This window comes from Propithecus coquereli, unplaced genomic scaffold (genome assembly GCF_000956105.1).
Source record: "Propithecus coquereli isolate 6110/MARCELLA unplaced genomic scaffold, Pcoq_1.0 Scaffold241, whole genome shotgun sequence".
Taxonomy (NCBI): Eukaryota; Metazoa; Chordata; class Mammalia; order Primates; family Indriidae; genus Propithecus; species Propithecus coquereli.
In genome coordinates this window covers 2,723,968-2,744,219 of record NW_012147964.1, presented here as the reverse complement: position 1 = coordinate 2,744,219, position 20,252 = coordinate 2,723,968, and the positions used below count along the sequence as shown (strand labels likewise).

Sequence of the window (20,252 nt, the reverse complement as noted above, 5' to 3'; positions counted from 1 at the left end):
TTGCAGGGAGGGTTTGGGGACGCTGCCAGGGGAGCTCTCTGTGGGCAGAGCCGTCTCTCCCAAACTCACCTTAGCCGCCACCTCCTCCAGGAAGCCCTCAGGGGGGCCTCCGGGGCCAGGCCAGGGCAGCTCCTCCAGGGCTGAGACAGAATGCTGGGCCGTGGGACATGCTGACCGGTTTCTCTGCGGCTCCCCCCAGGGAACCCCGGTGCAGGATGGCTGAGGGGACCCCAGCTCTGGCCCCTCTGACCCCTCTCTGCCCACACTTGGGCCGCAGGACCCCTGGGAGAAGGGAACAGGCCCCGTCAAGCCCCCACCCAGAACCCTGAGAGGCAGGCGGAGGGCCCGGGATTTGGGGTCACCTGGGCCCCACAGGAAGGACTGCACGGCCCACACCGGAAGACAAATACATCTCTTTTATTCCTCCCCGTCTCCAGGTCACCCTACAAAGACACTCGGGGCTTGAGCTACACACAGGCTGTCCTCCAAACACGGAAAACCAGAACCGAATGAGTCGGACGGCCACAGGTCACGTCTATCCAAAGGCGGACTTTTCCCGCTAGAGGCCACTGGGCGGCCAGCCAAGAAAACTCCAGGCGAGGGGACAGGTTTGAATGGGCAGAGTGGGTGCTGGGCAGGGGCACCCCCAATGTCCCCTGGTGCCACAGGCCCCTTCCCTTCCCAGTGTCCTCTGGCCGATGGGCCTGGGCCCTGCTCCAAGGATGGGGATGGGCTGAGACCTGCGTCAGGGACAGAGGTAGGAAGGGAAGGAATTTGAAAGGCAGGACCCAGGGGCCTCAGGGGCATGATCCCAGCGGCTCCTTTCTGTGGAAGGCACTCGGTAGTTGGGGGTGTCGGTGGGAGTAGGGGTGTCTCTGGGGTCAGGGCACAGAGGTGTCCCCAGCCTGTGTCTTCATGAGTCGGCGGAGTCCTGCAACCCTCCCCAGGGGGTGAGCCAGCTCCGGCCTGCGGCCTCCGGGCTGCGGTGCTGGTCTGTTTGGAGCAGGCTGGGTTTGGGGGATCCCGGCCCGGGCGCACAGGGTGAGGGTGGGCAGTGACACAGGCCCGCCGGCCACATACAGCCCCCAGCCACCCCCCGTGGCCTCTTCCTGAACCTGCAGGGCCCCATCCAAAGAAGTGATTGAAAACCTACGCCCTCCACCTGCCACAGGGCGAGTTTAGAGCCAGCAAGGAACACCCAAGCTGAGAGTCACGGTGCGTGGGGCACTCGCCGCCTGCCCGCCTGGCCACCGGGCCCACAGGGAGAGGGGCGCACGGCTCTGAGTGCCGGGTGGTGTCTCTTCTCTAAACATTTAAGCACACTCGTGCTTCTTTTAAAGAGAAACCTACAGAACGTTGCTTGGAAGGGAAAGACCATTGTCCGACGGCAGGGACAACACAGCCACGACACCCGCATGTCCGGGGTGCAGGCCCCTGGGTGGCGGGGGCGGCTCACGCAAGCCCCTCTGTGTCCCTCCGGCCCTGCTTCCTCTCGCCCACACCCTCTTCGGCCTCCTCGGCCTCTCTGGGCTCCAGCCGCCTCTTCCGGCAGCGGGACGCGGGCAGCGGGGCCATGCCCAGGAGCGCGTGGATCTGCCGGAAGGCCAGCATGCGCAGGGCGTGCTACGGGCACACGCAGCCGTCAGGACCCGCGTGCCAGCGACACAGGGGGGCTGGCATCTGTGGCCGCCCCACCAGCTCCTTCCCACCTTACTGGAGGGACCCCACACCCTGCGCCACTAGCAATCCCCTGGTCCCGCTAAAGGCAGCTCGCAAACCCAGACCCAGTGCCATCTGATTCGGGGACTGCTGGGACGCTTTTCTTATAAACAGGCTTGAGCACAAGGAAACCGCAGGTGGGGGCTGGCCGGGCAGAGCTGGGGGCCACGGCTGGGTTTTCACGGACCGCGGTGAGGGTGGGGCCGGACAGCCTCTGCCACCCACGGGCCACCCTCCTGTCCCCCAGACATCTCCGCAGGAGGGAGGGAAGGGAAACCTGGGGCCATTTTGGCCACAAGTGGCAGGTGGGACCTGGTGTGGCCCTCACCGTGGGGCCTCCTACCTGGGCACTGGCTGTCACGTCCTCCCGCTCCTGCAGGCTCATGGGCTCCAGGGCGTCCTTCTGGCCTTTCTCGCACGGGTCCTGGAGCCCAGGCCCATCTGGTGCGGGGTGTGAGGCGGTGAGGAAGGAGAGGGCGTCCTCGTGAAAGACGGCACGGCCTTCCTCCCCTCGCCCCGCAAGGCACATTGGGCTGCGGGGCCTCTGGGCCTTTGCACGTGTGCGTGCCCATGTGTGTCCCCCCACACGGTCAGATAACAGGCTCAGATGAGGGCCCAATGCTTCATTGTCCCTTTTGCATTTAATGTCATCCTGGGTCACTAAAATTACTGGAAGACACCGTCTTCCAGACCTGACCACCACCTCCCGCCCTCTCTCCCCTTTGCTGGGTGACACACGCCGTGGTGAGACCTGCGCACACACCCTGCTCTCTGATTTCTGGTTATTTCCTCTGAATAGTCTCCGGGAGGGGTCACCTGGGCAGCTCTGGCTGCCAGAGAACCACCTGCTGCCCAGGCGGACGGAGGGCAGCTCCCCGCTGGGGCCCTGTCTGCCCTCCTGCTGGGAGCGCCCGGGGTGCAAAGCGTCTGGTGATGGCAGCTCCCTGGGCCACAGCCATGGCCACTGGGCTCTGCCATCTGCTGCCCACGCTCTGGGCTCCCCGGCCTGGGCCTGGTGACTGACCTTCCAGTAGTGTCCCTGTGGCCACACACTCCAGGACGCGCCTCACGGCGTCCCCAGGGCCCAGGGGCTGGGTGGCACTGCTCAGAGCCTTCTCCACTAGCAGCTGCATGGCCTGCGGGCAGACAGAGAGGGGCCACTGTGCCTGCAGGGCCACGGCGGCCCTGCCCACCAGGAGCGGCTCTCCCGGGACTCGGCCTGGGGGGTTCTGCAGGGGAAGGTTTGGGGGCCGGGTGGTGACCTGGGGGTCACAATGAGGGTGAGGGGGCCGCTCTGTGAGCCTCAAGGGGCCCTGCACCCTCTTCCCTCCTCTTTCCACCGGGAAGGGCTCAGGGCCCGAGGAACGGGGAGGGGAGGTGTTAGAGCCACAGGGGGTCTGTGCCAGGTCACCCAGAGGCCAGCACGGAGCTGGGACAGGGAACCCTGGCTCTCTGTCCTCTGCGCGGTGCCACCAGGTCTCGGCAGACACCAGCTTATTTCCATGGTGCCCTCACATTTGCATGCTGTCCCCGTTGGGCGAGGTTTTGAGTTTCAAATGACCGCAGGCAAGTGAGACCGTGGGGAGGGGCTTCTCCTGACCCAGGGGACCCTGTGACCGCCCCCACCTCCTCCACCTCTCTCAGCACTAAGGCTCCCGCTGGTCCCTGCGGGGGAAGCCTCACCCTGGGAAGAGGAAGTTTGTCAGGGGGTGGGGGCCCCTTACCCAGGCTGGCAGGGCCCCCCAGGTGGGCACGCGCTGGCAGAGGTCCCGCAGGACCCTGAGGACGAGCACGCACGGCTGCAGGCCGCTGGCGCGAGCCTTTGAAAAAAAAGCACACGTCAGCTCTGAGGGACCTCGGGGCCACACGGCAGGGCAGAGGGCCTGTCCTGGCGCGAGGCCCGCAGAAGACAACAGGGAGCCCGGCGGCCGGCCTCAAAGGCGGCTGCCCCGGTGCTCCTGTCTGCGTGTGGAGGGTTGGGCTGGGGCCTCCTCGCCTGCCCCCGAGACGTCACCCCCACCACCGCCTCCCCCTAGCCCTGACCTGGAACCACTTGGCGTGGCGCAGGGCCGCCAGGGACTTGAGGCACTTCTTGGGGCTCAGGACATCGACTGGCTCGGGCTGAGGCTCCTCCACTCCTTCTGGAAGGAAAAGCAACGCGAGTCCTCAGGGCGCGTGGGGAAGGCACCCGTCCCCCGAAGCCATCCCTGCGAAACCTCGTCTCCTCCAAGTTGACCTTTCTCCCGACTGAGCGACTGGGTGATGCCGATACTGACCCTTGGGGGGCTGGTTAAGGGGAGATTGGGGGGCGATGAATCCAACCCAGTTTCCAGAAACTTCCAAATGCATCAGAAAAGGGAGAAAGTGGGGTCAGATTTCAACATGCTCATCGTTGCCGACCTAGGCCCTAGGGTCTGGGAGGAACGGGGTCCGTTTTCCTTCCTTATGATTTTTTGGTTTTTTATACCATCAAGATCTGTGCAGAATTCCTTCATGTTATTGCTTCAAGAGTATTTTTCTCATTTTGTTATGTGAAATAGCACGAGAGGCCCTGGTTTATGGAGGTCACGTGATGGAAGAGAGGTTCCCCATGAGTCCGTAAATGTCCCCATGGGTCTCTGTCTGTCCGTCCGTCATGGGCAAATGGCTCGCCCGGGCTGGCGTGGAAGCGGCAGGGCTGTGCGCGCAGGACGGACTGTCAGAAGCTGATGTCCCCACCACGCTAGGCCAGAAAAAGCCAACAGGAAGTGCGGTTTCCTGGCAGGCAGCCGACAGGGCTCACCTGTCACAGATCGGTCATGGCAGAAGGATTTCCTGTCCCCTAATTGTCCCCTAATCGTCCACCCAGGCCAGGAAGGAGCCTCCATCTCGTGGCCTCCAACCCTCAACCCCCCTCCCGCTCCCCAGTCTCCTGTTGGCGTGTTCCAGGGCCTTGGTTAGGATCGAAAGGCATCTTTCCCCACGGTGTTTGGTTTTTAAATGACTGTGACAATGGCTTTCTGTCTCACGGTTAAAAGGCTCTCCTTTAAAAAAAAGAAGCTTTGAAAATGAAAGTATTGAAAGAGAAACGTCAGCGGTTCACGGCCCTCGGCTATGACCTATGACGAGAGAACCAGGATGGGGTTGGAGGATGACGGCGTCTGGAAGACGGTCCTAGAGACTGTTCTAGGAGATTTGTCTGCGGGGAGGTGCACACGTGCACTGCACTCCTGACGCCTGCCCTGGCCCGGCCTGGGCCCGGGCCCCTCCCCACACTCCCGGGCATGGCAGGTCTGGCTTCAAGCTTCCTGAGTCCCCGTGACCCCAGCCAGTGGCTCTGGGACCAGCCAGGCCTGCTGTGGCCCCCTGGGACGGGCAGACGGAGTCCAGCTCAGCTCCTGCCAAGACCTGGGGAAACTGCTCAGACCTGCTGGTCACCACCAGGGCTGGTGTCACCTGGGCAGGGGGAGCAGGTGCCCAACACTGGCGTGGCAGGCGAGGGACAGGGACCTGATGCTGCTCGCCTTAGGCAGTGCCTGCAGCCCAGGCAACAGGCCCATCTGACACTGTCACCAACTCACTTCCTGCACTGGCCCAAGCCTCAGCCTGTGACCCAGGCCTCTCCTGCCCAGAGCAAAGGTGGGCATTGCCCTGGGCCCGGGGAAGACAGTGTGTGCGTGCATGTGTGTATGGCGGGGGCGTGTGCGTGTGGGTGGGTGGCTGTGTGTGCGTGGGTGTGTGTGCGTGCGTGTGTGTGTTGAGGGGCTGGACAGAAGGGCCGGGCCGCACCTTGGTCCACGGAGGGCTCCTTCCGCATCAGGGAAGAGGTGACGGAGACAATGACCCGCATCCTGGGCTCCTGGCAGGAGGAGATGACAATGTTGGCTTCAGGGTCAGAGGAGACCTCGTACTTATCCTCGGTCACCATCTAGGAGGTGTAGATACAACACAAGGCCATGTCATTCCAGCCCAGAGTTCCGTGCAAACAAGCAAGGACAGGGTTGGCATGTACAGGTTCCCACACTTGATGTGCCAGGCCCTGGGCTAGGTGTCTGGAACCTCCAAGTGACAAGGCAGCCCTCCAAGAGTGCACACGTGTAGAGATGTGTACAGATGATGGACCCTGTGATGTAAGGATCCTCCATATGTAAAGAGCACACACAATGCAACAATAAGACTGGCAATCTGATAAAAGGCTGGCAAGTGAAATAACAGTAATTGGCAGAAAAAGAAACACAAACCACCCCTTTTACACAATGACACAAATCAGCCCCATGGCCAGAGAGAAGCAAATTAAAATTATTAATATAAGGAGATGCCACTGTGGGAAGGTCCGTAGCAGCCCAGCATCCACCCATCGTCACAGCCTTGCATGCCACTCGTGTTCGCCTCAAATGCACCTGTCTCCCCATCCTCGAGCCCCTCCCCACTCAGGGCCTTCCCCCTGTGAGGTGGCCTCTGGGGCCTCCATCTATATCACTGGGGCCAGGGCATTGCCAGCTTTCCCTGAAACCTTAGCCATCTCTGTGGGTCTCGGGACTTGTCTTTGCCACTGGGCTGTGAGTTTTCCAGAAAGCAGGACCTGCCTCTGAGCCATCTTTGCATCCTCCCGCCAACAGCATTTAGCAGAAAACTGTCACATCATAGGCGTTCGGGACACACAAGATTTAATAAGTGAAGTAGGAGAACCTCGCTGCCCTTCTTAAAACCCTTTAGACCTCCCCACCTCCCTGAGAATGCAATTCTACCTCCTTGTATGGCCTTCAGGCACAGCTTGATCCAGGCCTTCCCTCTGCCCCTCGTGCCCACCTGTCCTTGGAAACATTTGGGTTGTTTTCCAGGTTTTAGCCTGAATGCCCTTCATCAAGGGACCCTGAATTTACTGATATTCTCCCTTTTAAACTGTGCATAAAAACGAATTCTCAGTGGTGTCCAACAGCAATGCCTCTTCTATCTTAAAGTGGTGTAAAAACAAAAGTACGATCTTACCGGGAGTTGCCGGGGCAGCTGCTCTGCAATCCTCCGCAGCAGGCTGTGCGTGGGCTTCTCGGAGCAGAGCAGGGCCAGGTGCACGTCCCTGTCCCCCCGCAGGAGGAGGCCTTTCGCCAGGAGGCCGATTCGCATGACACCTTTCAGGACCCGAGCCGAGGGGGCAACGCCACTGTCGAGACAAAGCCGCAGACGCAGGCCATCAGGGGAGAGGCAGTGGGTACCCTGGCTGCCCTGCTCACAAGCCACGGGGACCCCGGCGACATTGCCAAGCCTCTCTGTGCCTTAGTGACCTTGTCTATAAAATGGGACCAAGCCCCTCTGTCACAGGTGAGATGAAATGACACATCATGAGATACACATAAGTCGCACTGATGCAGCCAGGCGCAGTGGCTCACGCCTGTAATCCCAGCACTCTCTCTGGGAGGCTGAAGTGGGAGGATCACTTGAGGCTGGGAGTTTGAGACCAGCCTGGGAAACATGGTGAGACCCCATCTATACAAAAAATAGAATTAGCCGGTGCCACAGCGCACACCTGGAGTCCCAGCTACTCGGGAGGCCGAGGCAGGAGGATCGCTTGAGCCCAAGAGTTGGAGGCTGCAGTGAGCTATAATGACGCCACTGCACTCCAGCCTGGGCGACAAAGTGAGATTCTGTCTCAAAAAAAAAAAAAAAAAAAGGAAAAGTAGGAAAAGGAAAAAGAAGCTACCCGGAGAGGAAGGACTTGGAAAGCCAACCCCCTCTCGGGTGACTGAACTCTGTAACAATTACTGAGGACGCCGAGGGACTTTCTGGTTGGCTAATGATCACAGGGGATCAGGGGGCTGAGTCACTCGGGTGCCCGTTGCCACGAACTGCTCTGATTACTTAATCCCTCGCCGAGGGGGAGAAGTCGGCTCAGACTCCCACGGAGCCTCCTTTCAGGGACGAGGAGACTGGGCTTTACAGAGACGGTCGGACCTTTCTGGTGTCAGGGCAACACCTGTGACCACCGGCAGCTCAGCCTCCCTCGGAGATTTCGGGAATTTTCTGCCTGTGGGGGCCACAGGGGGCTCCGGGCTGATCAGAGGTGGGACCAGGACCCCTGCCCGGGAGCAGACCAACCCTCTGTCCCTGCAGCCACCTGGGGAAGGGGGAGACCTCTGGGTACCTGTGCCCGCTGCCTTCTTCCTCCCGGCGTCTGTGGTCCTCCCGGGCCAGCGTGTCTGACACCAGCTTGAGGGCCCGTTCCGCGTGGGCGACAGCCTTCTGCACGGCCAGGAGCTCCCGCTCCGTGGGGTAGATGGCGGCGTGCTTGCACATCACGTGCCGGTCGTCGCTGGACTCTGGCCGCCGCCTGGGCTGTGGGGAGAGCCGCATGCGCTTGCGGGGGCCTTTTGGGGAGTGACAGGCAGGTGGGCAGGTGGCTGTGGCAGGCCGGGTGAGCGTCCGGCCCACACCGAGAGCCACGGGGTGGGGGGTGGGGAGGAGCCCCGGCCTCCCCCGCTGGCTGCGAGAAGCCCTGGCTGAGTGGGGCCCCCGGGACAATATTCCTACGTCTCCAGGCCAGAGGCTGGGGCTCTCGCCCGCACAAGGTACAAACCCGAGGCTCCCATTCAACCCCAGGGACAGGTGTGTCCGTGAAGGGCCAGGAGGAGCCCCAGTGTTGGGACAGACAGAGGCATCAGGCTCCCCAGGGAACGTGACCCCCCTCCCCGGGGGAGTTCAGGAAGCTGAAGGGAGCCCCGTGGCCTGGTGGGGTGTGAGGGGACCGGGCGGGCCATGGGCCCTGTGAGCACCACTGGGAAGGCCTGGAAGAGGCCAGGTCTGTCCAGTGAGGTGTCAGCAGTGGAGAAGGTGGCCCGGCATTTCCACTCTGCCTACCAGGAGTGGGGTGGCAGGTGTCCCCGACCTGCCGGTGGGGGCCGGAGGAGAACAGTCCGGCGACGCTTGCTGCTGCTGCTGCTCGTCCTGGGATAGCAGCTTCTCCTCCAGCCGCCTGTGGGGATGAGACAGGACAGACAGAGCACTGTCAGACTGGCAGCGGGACCCCAGCCAGTCACACCAGAGACACTCAGGCCTCATGTCCCCAGGTGAGTGGGCAGAGCCTGCTTTTTGCCTCTGTGTCTGTGGGTGTCTGCTCCCCACTGGGGCCAGGGGTTCCCCACACGGGCCCTGCCAGGCCCTCCTGGGCTCCGAGGCACTGTATGGGCCCTACAAGGCTGGGAAGGGCAGGGGGCTGGCCAAGGTCACACCCTGGGGACAGAAGAGGCCCGGCCTGGACGGCCATGGCCCTCAGCACGTCCTGGTCTCCTTCCCCAGCACACACTTCCTGCCAGGGGACACTTCATAAATCAGACACTGTATCAGAAGACACTTTGAGGCCTGGCATGGTGGCTCATGCCTGCAATCCCAACACTCTGGGAGGCCAAGGCGGGAGGATCACTTGAGGCCAGGAGTTTAAGACCAGCCTGGGCAACACAGCAAGACCCCATCCCTACAAAAAATAGGAATATTAGCCAGGTGTGATGGTGCCTGTAGTCCCAACTACTCGGGAGGCCGAGGCAGGAGGATCGCTTGAGCCCAGGAGTTGGGGGCTGCAGTGAGCTATGATGATGCCACTGCATTCTAGCTGGGGGTGACAAAATGAGACTCTGTCTCAAAAAAAAAAAAAGCTTTGCGATTGTTCTAAAGGGAGAAGGAGGAGGATGACACAGTGTGCTGCTGGTCGGGGGGCACAGCAGATGCCAGGCCACTAGCTCTGCGAGTCAGGCCGGCAGCCGCTGCTCAACCGCCTGTCTCCACTGACACCCCCTGACTCTCCATCGCCAAGATGTGTCCACCGCCCGCAGCGCCCACACAAACAGCTTGTGTCCCCCCGGCCGCCCGCCGCGGGGAGCTGACAGGTGAGCACTGCAAGGTCAGTGGAGGGCAGGGTCGCCCTCCTCCGCAGGGGCCGGGCGTGGGGGCAGCCCTGGCACAGTGCGGGTGGCACCTGCTCTCCGCCTGCCAGCGCCGCAGCTCCTGCAGCCGCTCCCTGGCCAGGTGCCGCTGCTTCCGCATCCTGTCCTCCACGAGCTTCCGAACCCTGTTGCTGGGTGTGGCAGCGATGGGCAGGTCGGGGTCTACTTTTTTCTGGAAAGGAGAAGTAAGGGTGTGAGAGCTGAGACCTTCCCTCAGACGAGGATGCCGGGGCGGGTCTCACGGCGCAGGGAGAGGCCCAGAGACGGACGCCGTCTTGCTGTGTGTGTGGAACGGCTGGGCAGAAACCCCCCAGTCTTGAAAACTGTCACCCCGAAGCAACGGTGGGGACGTGGGGAACAAAACTGTGACGTTCAGAGTTAACAGAGACCAGAAATAACGTGGAGCCCATGACAGAGGAGTCGAAGGGGCAGGTGCGAGGTACCACTGGCAAATGACATGGCGGTCGCGGAACAGTCGCTGGAAATTCAATGACAGAGCCCACGCTGATTCTAGCTAAAACCACACATTCCAAAGGTCGTCTAAGACAAACACCACGGGTGGGAAATCCGGCAATATGTATTATAAACAGCTCTGAATTCTTCCATTGAACTTCATTCTTAGTGCTTAACTGCAGTACTCAGAAATCGCAAAGCGTCGTCTCAGGCTGAGGTCCCCCAACCCCAGGGCTGCGGACCAGTACCGTCCATGGCCTGTCAGGAACCAGGCTGCGCAGCAGGAGGTGAGCAGCGGGCGAGGGAGCGAAGCTTCATCTGTATTTACAGCTGCTCCCCGTCGCTCGCATCACCGCCTGAGCTCCGCCTCCCGTCAGATCAGCGGAGGCGTTAGATCCTCATAGGAGCGCGGACCCAACTGTAAACTGCGCATGGAGGGATCTAGGCTGCGGCTCCCTATCAGAGTCTAACGCCTGATGATCCGAGGTGGAGCTGAGGCGGTGATGCCAGCGCTGGGGAGCGGCTGCAAATACAGATTATCAGTAGCAGAGACGTTTGACTGCACAATAAATGTAATGAGCTTGAATCATCCCCAAACCATCCCCCGGCCCTGGTTTGTGGAAAAATTGTCTTCCATGAAACTGATCCCTGGTGCCAAAAAGGTTGGGGACCGCCGGTCTAAGGAATATTGACTAGTGGAACAAGTCAAGTGTCCACCAACAGGTGAGTGGATAAACAACATGGTCCGTCCACACGTGGTACATCACTCAGCCATGAACAGGAACGAGGCTCTGACACAGGCTGCAACATGGATGGACCTTGAGGACATCGTGCTCAGTGAGAGACGCCAGACACAGAAGGACACACAGTGTGAGACTCCGTTTATATGAAATGCCCAGAACAGGCAGATCCACAGAGATAGGTCGTGGATTCATGGGTGCCGGGGCTGGGGAGGGGGTGGGGAGTCACTGCTGATGGGATGTGGTTTCTTTTGGGGTGATGGAATGTTCCACAGATGGCGTGGTGATGGCTGCAAGCTCTGTGCAGACACTGAAAGCTGCAGTTCTGTACGTTTCTGTGGGCGGATCACGTGGTGTGTGCATGGTACCTCTGCACAGCTGTCGGAGAGAGAGGACGTGCACGGAACCACTGTCCGTCACCCAGAGGGGAGTCACGTGTGTGCTGGGCTCAAGCAGGACCAAGGCCCGACACTCACATGTGCTCACACACACACGCGCGTGTACACATGGAGACGGGGCCTGGCGCCCAGGCAAGCCCGTGGGAGGGAAGTTCCTGATGGTAGCTGGTGGCCCCTGGTTACGGCCATAGTGCTGGAGGGGCCCTCTGAGTCCCACCGAGCCACCCCTTGGTGGCCGGAAGCTGCCTCTCTTGGCACCAAAGAGCCCCTGGTCACCTCCAAGGAAGGCTCCTTGGGAGCAGCTCAGCCAGGCGACCTGATGCCCACCTGTGGCCTCAGCACTGCAGCTCCAGCCACACGGGCTCTTCGCCCTCTGCCCACAGGGGCTGGCACGCTCTGTGCGGTACCACGCACCTCCTGGGCAGGGCAGAGCTCAGACCAGGCACAGAAACAGCCCCCCTCTGTCAGAGCAGCCACCTGGGACGCCCGGCAGAGGCTCCCCCAGAAAAAGAAGCAACAACAGCGCATGTCCACGATCAATAAACCCATGGAGTGTCTGGGAGCTCGGGCAGCACTGGTGGGCCCTGTTCCGTGTGCACGTGAAGGACTCGACTATGTTCCCTGAGAACGTCCCCAGCAACAAGTGGGGCAGGGTGTCCACCCATCCATCCACCCACTTATCCATCCCTCCATCCAACCACTTATCTATTCTTCCATCCATCCTTCCACCCACCCAGCCACCCACCCCCTAGTTCCTGAGTCCCCCGTGTGCAGACACTAGGCCAGGAGCTGACCCAGAACACAAACTGTGAGTCGAGGCAGAGGGGGACGTGCCCTCGCCTCTCAGAAAGTGCGGGAGGAGCCGAGAGCATTGGAAGCTCAGTGAGCAGGCAGGGAAGGGGAAGGGACCCTGCAGGACCGCTCAGCCGGGCCTGGGCAGCGATGCAGGGAAGGCTCTCGGGCAAGAGGGAACAGCCAAGGCGTGCAGGCGCACAGAGCCCAGCACAGGCAGAGGCTATGGGGGCTCCCAAGCTGGCCGAGGGGTGTAGAGCCTGGGAGGGGCTGGATACTTAACAGAGGAGGGGCCTGGGACACAGCCGCAGAGCTCAGGGTATCCAGTGATGGGGCGCGTCTGCCAGGCAGTGGCAATGCAGGAGGGACACAGGAGGGGCCCAGAGGGGCCTGGCGGGGGTTCAGTCTCGTGGAGGCGAAACATGCGCTTTTGAGACATGGCCCAAGATGCAGAAAATGTAGAAATTCCCCCACCCCCAGCCCAGGTCCTAAGTCAATCGGATCACAAGGGGCGGAAGAGATTCAGGACCTCAGAGGTCCCCGGCGGGTCTCGGGGCGCCCCCTGCTGGACGCACCTTGTACTGCAGCCGGTGCCGCCGCCCCTTCACGTGCATGTCCCTGGCGTTGGCGTCGTTGAAACTGCACTCGCACAACTTGCAGCGGAACCGGATCACTTTCCCCTCATCGTTGCACACCTGGGACAGGAATCACAGCTGAGCGCGTGCCAGGTGCAAGGCCCTGGAGAATGTGGGATGCTACTGACGCCCAGGCCACCAGGCCGTCCCCTGCGGCTTTTGAGTCAGTTTCAAGTTCGATGAGCGGTTTTGAACAAGCCCAGGCTGCCCTGTCCCCTTCCTCCTCTTGCGCGTGTAACCAAGCCCGACCTGGGTGCGGCATCCCCCTGCCTCTGCCCTGCGTGGGCTCTGCCCTGTCCCATCTGGCTTTTAGGTGTTTTATCTCTTTCCTTAACCACGTGACAGGGTCTCCCACGGCACGATCCCAGCTGCTGGGGTATTTTGCACTGGACAAAGCAAAGACGGCCGAATTGGTTGAACCAGAACAGCAACATGAGGACAGACGACATGCTAACCCTCTCCCTTGCCGTCAGCCACATGCGCGTCTAGGGAGGCGGCATTCTGTGCGTCACTGGGGCGGTGCCTGGGAACCGGCCGGCCGCGGAGAATGCTTTGGAATTGGGACAAGCCTTGCAGGGCCACCTGTCTCAGCTCTGGGGATCTGTGGGGTGGCCGTGTGGGGTGCCTGTCTTGGGCTGGGATTGAGAATCCCACACCAGCGGGTAAGACGGGGACGCTGGCCCTGTTTCCCCCGCGTGCACCTGGCCGATGGGGACCTGCAAAGCCGCTGGCTCGGCGGGGAGGTCTGGATGGGGCTGGGCTCTGCTGGTCCCCGGTCCACAAAAGGGCTGGACAGAGGGGTCTCCAAATCCTCCCAGAGAAAACCCAGAGAGGTCTCAAAGCCGGACACACGGGAGGCTCCTTTTCTAGCAAAGCCCGTACACCCACGGCACCAGGGCTCGACGGCCGAGACGGCTGGGACTTACCTCCTCCACGTAGCCGGGGCCCACCGGCTGCGCGTCACAGCAGCCTCCGGAAGCTTCCCCCGTGCCCCCTTGGCTGGGTGCTCCTCCGGGCCCCTCCGATTTGGGTCGGGCCGCTTTCCCTCCCTGGGGTCTGCTGCCTGCTGCCTGCGGCTCGGGAGGCCCTAAGGGGAACACCCGCGTCACTAGCCGCGCCAGCCGGGTGTGCTGGGCGGAGGTCCCCACTGACCGGGGGCTGTTGTGCCTTCCCTCGGGAGCTCAGTGGGAGCTGCCCCGCGTGTGGCCTTAGTCTCCCGTTCACGCCAGCATGTCACAGCGCAGAAAACAGCCGGGCCGACGTGCACCCATCGATGGAGAGGCCCCGGCTTCAGGACCTCGTGTGGGGAACCCTGTACCTCCCCCGCCCCATCAGGCATGGATGGCGCCTCGGGAAAGACAAATCTCTTTGTCACCAAAACTACTTGATGATTTGATCTGCAAAATCATGTTACTATTCCAGAAACGGGGCTGCCAAGGCTAAAAATAAAATAAGGCCCCCATGTCTAGCATGGTGGGCCTGAGCGGAGGCTCTTGGGCAGAGCTGGGTTCGAATTCTGCCTCCAACTTACGGTGCGGCTGGGGCCGGGTCCTTTATAATGCCTCACCTCAGTTTTTCTGCCTGCACATCGAGACTAGTGACTCAGTTGGTTGCAAAGAGTTGGTGTGGAGGCGAAGTCAGGCAACGCACACAGTTAGCAGATGCCTGTTGCTTAATCCTAGCTACCGCCGGCTCAGCCAGCTGTCACCGCCCTCAGGGGCAGAAGCCAGGCCACTGCACGCCCCACGCAGGGAGGGCAGGGCCACGGGTGGACAGCCACAAGCAGCCGGCCTTCCTTTCCTGGAACCCACGTAACTGTGAGGCACAGCCCCGTTCGTTCACCGCGAACGCCAGGGCATGAAGGGGTGGCCCAGGGACTTCTCCGGCACCAGCCCCAGGAGGAAATGGAGACGCTGTTTCACCGGTTCTGTCTACACGTCCTGGACAAGGTCTCAAGTGGTCTCAAGTGTCCCTACCCAGGGACAACGTGAGCCCTCTCAAATACACACCCTCAAATCGACTGCGTGGTCACCCCTCCGTTAACGCTTTCACGGGGCGGCCACAGGGCATTGGCGGGTGCATGGACATGCCCACGGACACAGTGGAGGTGGCAGAGACACGTACCCTTGCACAGGGCCTTCGAGGCCACCGGTCTCCTGGCCGGCGCTGGGCGGCCCTGAGAGTGCTCGTTGGGGCCGGCGGGGGCCTTGGGCTCAGGGGTGCGCTCCTGGGCCGGCGGGGACAGCTTGCTGGAGGTCTCGGGTGCAGGCTGGATGGCAGGAATGGGCTTGCCCAACTTGGTGTGCAGCTTGAAGACCTGGAACAGACCTGAGCCTCTGTCAGGGCCACCCTCAGGCCTGACACGCGCCCCCCAAGCGGTGGGAAGGGTGTCCACGGGCACTTCGCGGTTGAAGGCACTTAGCACAGAGGCTCTAGTTGGACGGGGCTGCTCCGTGGCTTCCAGCGCAGGTGCTGACAGCTGCCTTGGACACGCCCGCCAGCTCTAGGTCTGACACGTGCTCATGGCTCAGACCCGCCCTGCCACACCCCCCATGTGGCCTCCGTGACCCCCACACCAAGCCCCAGCCTGGCAGGGGCGAGACCTGCAGCCAACCCCACCAGGCCCCCAGCTCCTGCTGCCACCTGCATCCCTGTGGCCGCGCCGTCTGCTCCTCCGTGGGTTCACACAGGCCTTCGAGAGCCTGCCCTGAGCTGAGCGGGGGTTGGAGGGATGAGGCCGGGGCGGGGGGTGCCCAAAGGGGGCCTGTGGGCTGGGGCAGCAGGACAGCGGGACAGGGGACTTCCTAACCCTCCTGCTCGATGACTCCACGGGCAGGAATCCCCCCTCCTCTCACACGGGCCCCTCCCACCCCCAAGGTGCCACATGGGGGGCTCCACCCATCCCCCATAAGATGACATAACAGGCATTTTGAAGGCCGCAGGAAGACACTGATATTAAGGCAGAAAGTGGAGAAGGAAGACCCCAGATGGAACACACCATCGGTCCCATCACAGGACAGACTGTCTGTGGCCACGCCCAATGCCAAGCTTCCTGGAGACCTGGGTGCGAGTCCCCAGCACGTCTTCCACTTTTGTGCAGTGAGTGGGGACCCCTTTTATAACTGGGACAAGGACACACGGGCCTGGGGCAGGGGAAGCTTCTCTGGGCTCCGACGGAGCAGGGCGGTCCCTGGGGTCTCCCACGGGCTCCCCCCCAGGGCGGGGTGGGGGCTTGTACCTTCTGGTGCCTGGCGCCCCGGATGTGGGCCGTGTAGGCGTCCGCCCCCGTGCAGGACACGGCGCACAGGCCACAGTGCAGCCGTCCCTGCACCCCGAGCGGGCTGCCATCGGGCTGTGTGCCCATCTTCTGAGCCGCCTCCTTCTTCTTCTTGTGCTTCTGCCCTTCCAGATGCTGCCGGTAGTTCTGCGGCAGTGGGGAGAGGCAGCCTGAGGGGGCGTCCACCCACTGGACACCGCCCCTGCCCCGAAGGCCACCTGCAGGCTTAGCACATGGGAACGTGGTGGGCGGGTGACAGAGGCCCCGTCCCCCTCCTGCCACCCCCTGGCGCCCAAAAGCTTCGAGGGTCCCTTGTGACATCCAGTTAAAAACCTCAGAAGCTCCGCCTAGGAGGCACAAGATTTTCTCCCTTTTCTGCAGAGTTTCCCAAGAGAGCCTCCCCAAAGGACCACACGTGCAGCGTGGGGGGCTGCTGCCATGGGAAAAGCCTGGCTTTTCAGAATGTGACCTCAGACACTGGGCAAGGACACATGCTGCCCGGATGACGCAGTAGATGCTTCCTTTTTAGAAACCTGCTAAGAGCCCAAGGGGCTCCGCGTGGGGGAAGCTCCGCATGAGTGAGTCATGGTATATTCCATTCGCCCAGGGTCACACGGCTAGAGATGGCTCTCTCCTGCCCTCAGCCTGGTGGGTAGGTTTCCAAATGCCATTAACATGTAAACAGTCTCACATGGTCCTCATCTGCTGTCTGTAATTTATTTATCAATTTTTTTTTTTATTAAGAGACAGGGTCTTGCTCTGTCACCTGGGCTGGAGTGCAGTGACGTGATCACAGCTCACTGCAGCCTCCAACTCCTGGGCTCAAGCGATCCTCCTGCCTCAGCCTCCCAAAGTGCTGGGATTACAGGCGTGGGCCACCATGCCCAGCCTGAATTATTTCTTATGACTGTATGTGCGGCTACAATCATCTTGGTAAAAATTTCAACTTAAAAAGCGCAATGAGCATCAGCAAAAAGCTGGGAAGAAGGACAGCTGACGTCTCTGAGGTCCGTGGCCCGAGAGCCAGATGCCGTGCTGAGGGCTGACCCGTGTGGGCACCGTGGCCACCCGGGGAGGCAGATACTCGCACCACACCCCGCCTCCCGAGGAGAGAGGCTCAGAGAGGCCGTGCCGCCGGCTCTGGTCACTGCTAGTGAGGGGCGGGCTGGGCCGAGTTTGGGGCCCACACACGTGGGCTGTGGTGGGCCAGGAAAGGGGATGGGTGGGAGGCACCCAGCCGGCCCTGAGCTGGGCCCGGCCCCTTCGCTCAGCCGTGTGTGTGTCGAGGGGGCTGATGGGGTTTTCTGGAAGCTTCTCGCACGTCTCTAGAGCCAACGGTTGCACACTCGGTGTCTCCCCTCGGCGCAGAGCTTGCTTTCGGAATATTAAAGGAAAATGAAGATGTGTGTTTTGCCAAGACGGAGCTCTAGGGTCTAATTATCTTTCCAGGAAACGAGCCATGACTTTGGCTGGGCTATTTCTGAGCTCCGCGACCTCAGGCTTGTGTGTGCCATAAGGAGAGCTTCACTTGCATGTCCCCAACACGCACCACTCTGCAAACACACACGCGTGCAGGTGCACACATGCACACACATAAGCACATGCATACATGAACATGCACACACATGTGCATGCACACGCAGACACCCATGTGCACTCACATGCACACCTACACGCGTACACATGAATGCACGTGCTTTAGGCTCAGCAGAGTGTCCGGCTCCTCTGCATCCACCCGTGGCCCTGCACAGACGGCCCCCCAGCAAAGAGATGCCACCGCCAGCCGCCTTGGTATCCAAGGCCAGGTCAGTGCTGCCACTGTCGATGCTGGGCCCAGACCTGTTTCTTCAACTGGGGCCCCGGCGAGCAGCTCTAAGGCCATTCCGACCTGTACTTTACTGTGCACGTTCAGTAACGGGCCTGGCTCTGGCTGGCAGCAACCCGCCCCTGGCGCACTCACTTGGCTCTGACCTCTGCCCTGCCTCGGGGGGAGGGTGGCTGACCTGGGGGCCCACACAGCTGATCTTGCAGATGTCGCAGTAGTGGAGCTGGGGCTGCCTGGGGCCCCCCTGGGCTTTCGGCAGCTTGTTGGGTGATGGTAGCTTCTGGTCAGGCCCGGGGCTGCTTCCGGAGCCATCCACGGGTGATGAAGGCTGCCTGGGCGGCGACTGCTGAGGGGGTTCTGGAGGAGGCGGGGGCTGTGTCTGCGGGGACAGGGGCAGAGGACAATGGGGACGGACAGCAGGGTACACCAGCACGTTGCAACCGGGGTAGTTCGGACCTAAGGAGCAGAGATACAAGTGAGGGGGAAGGGCGAGAAGGGGAGATGCACCAACCCCGCCCAGCGACTGCAGGAGCAGGCAGACCCCCTGCCCACACGACGCTGGGCACGCAGGGAAACGCACGTCTTACCTGCGTACAGGGTGTGGGTGGGATTGTAGGAGGGTGCAGGGTAGGAGGTCACGGTGGACGCCTCAGGCTGGACACTTGTCACCGTGGGGTAGATGTAGCCTGAGATCGAGGCGCCCTCTAGCTGCCCAGCCTCCGCCGGGGGCACCTGTCGTGGGAGCTGAGCGTGGCTCTGACCACCCCTGGGGCTGGGCTGCCCGTAGCCGTCTTTGGTCCCTAGGAGACAGGCACGGGCTCCTGCAGGGCCAACCCCCACCACTGCCCCCGGCTGTGGCAGGTCCCCCGGCGGCCCTGGGCCTGTGGATGGGCCGTGGGCTCAGTGGGTGGGACCGCACTAGACATCTGAGCTGGGCCTGGGCCCTGCAGTGACTTGTGAGTGACCTTCGCCCACCACCCCCTTCCAACGCTGGCTTCCTCCCGTGCCACAGGGGAGAAGGGCTGTGCCCTGAATGAGCCGCCACATGTCTCCCCGCTCTGACACCCACGACCACCACAGAACTTACCTCCTGCCACCCTGGGAAACCTTCCTTGAAAAAAAATTTTAGTTCTCATTTTCAGTTCTCACGCTGTCAGACCCGACGGCCTGCCACCCCCTTAGACTTTAGGGGCTGCGAGAGAAGACAGCCCCGACAGCCACGTGGCTCCAGGCCCACCACGAATCTAGACTGTCTGAGACGCGATGTCACCGAGGCTCTCCCTGTGCCGCAGCGACGACCCACCTGGCTGGTGGAGCTCGTCCGGGGCCGTGAGTCCGGCTTGGAGGGCAGCAGGCTGCACGCACCGCTTGTCCCCGTCACTGCTGGCAGCTGCCGACCATCCGTAGCTGTCACCGTCCTGCGTGAGGGTCCCCACGGGAGAGACACAGACAGCTGGGGGAAAGCCACTCCGGATCGCAGGTGAGGCCACACTTGTTCATTCCCACAAGACGCCTCCGCGTCACCAAGTCCCTTCTGTGGGCAGGGCCCCGGGGCGAGGGAGGCGAGGGTGTCCTGGTCTGTCTGGGGCCGCATGGCCAAGGCTGACTGCTCTGACCAGGCAGGGGCCCCTCAATCCATGAGACCCTCCTCCTCCTTCAGAGCCCCCCTCAGGCTGGGTGACACAGCTCTGTGAGTCCCTGGGGCTCCCCTTTGGAGGTAGGAATGTGGCAGTTTTCCCCTTTCTCCCTTGAGGGAGCAACTCTGGTCTGATCCTTCCCCACCTCTCGTACATAGAAAATACCAGAAGGAAAGGTCACGGTAGAGACGCCCGAGAGAAGGGGCTTGGATGGGGGGAACCCACCGCACCCACCCACATGACGCCACCGCTGTCTTCCAGCAACTCTGGGCAAAGAAGACAGGGATACCTGGCAGGTGGCTGCGGCAGTGGGCGCGGGGCTGGGCTCCTGGCGCTGGCTGCTGTGAGCTAAGTCCTGGCCCAAGTGGGGCTGGTACCCGCCACATCCCACCAGGGTGGCTGGGGTCAAGGCCTGGCCCGCGGCGGGGCCCATTCCAGGAGTGGGCTCGGGAAGGGCCGGCGGAGGCTGGACACTGGAACCACAAACACACACAGGAGTCCGACTGGATCAGATCCGGTTCCGAGGCACACCTGAGTCAGGTGCAGACGTTCCAGCCAACACTGGACTCCAGCCTCACGGCTTCCCTTCATATAGCACATCCTGTGCCCCCCAAACATTGTGGAGACCTTCCTATGAGCCCAGGCACGGTTTTAAGTGCTTTTCACAGATTAATGCAATCTTACAACATTGCCATGAGGTTGGGACTGTCCTTGTACCCAGTTTATAGGTGAGAAAACCGAGGTGTGGTAAGTAGCAAAGTCGGGACTCAAACCTGTTCCACCACTTCCCAGATAACCTGCTCGTGTGGCAGGTCTTTTTCTGAACATCAAGAGTCTCCAAAGAAGGTTGAACTTGAACAGTAGGG

At 61.6% G+C, this 20,252-nt stretch overlaps 1 protein-coding gene across 1 annotated transcript; it reads right to left on the bottom strand.

The window, feature by feature from the left end:
- Positions 1-1,452: 1,452 nt before the first annotated feature.
- On the bottom strand, positions 1,453-19,819 carry ZFR2 (zinc finger RNA binding protein 2). The gene is made up of 18 exons (XM_012646139.1): positions 19,676-19,819; positions 19,053-19,167; positions 18,337-18,549; positions 17,928-18,205; positions 15,886-16,071; positions 14,772-14,964; positions 13,574-13,734; positions 12,588-12,707; positions 9,662-9,801; positions 8,551-8,665; positions 7,838-8,028; positions 6,688-6,859; positions 5,488-5,626; positions 3,763-3,857; positions 3,444-3,539; positions 2,744-2,855; positions 2,063-2,160; positions 1,453-1,623 (listed from the first exon to the last, which is right to left on the bottom strand). Exons 1-18 carry the CDS (start codon positions 19,817-19,819, stop codon positions 1,453-1,455), a joined length of 2,739 nt encoding a protein of 912 aa, XP_012501593.1.
- Positions 19,820-20,252: the final 433 nt, after the last annotated feature.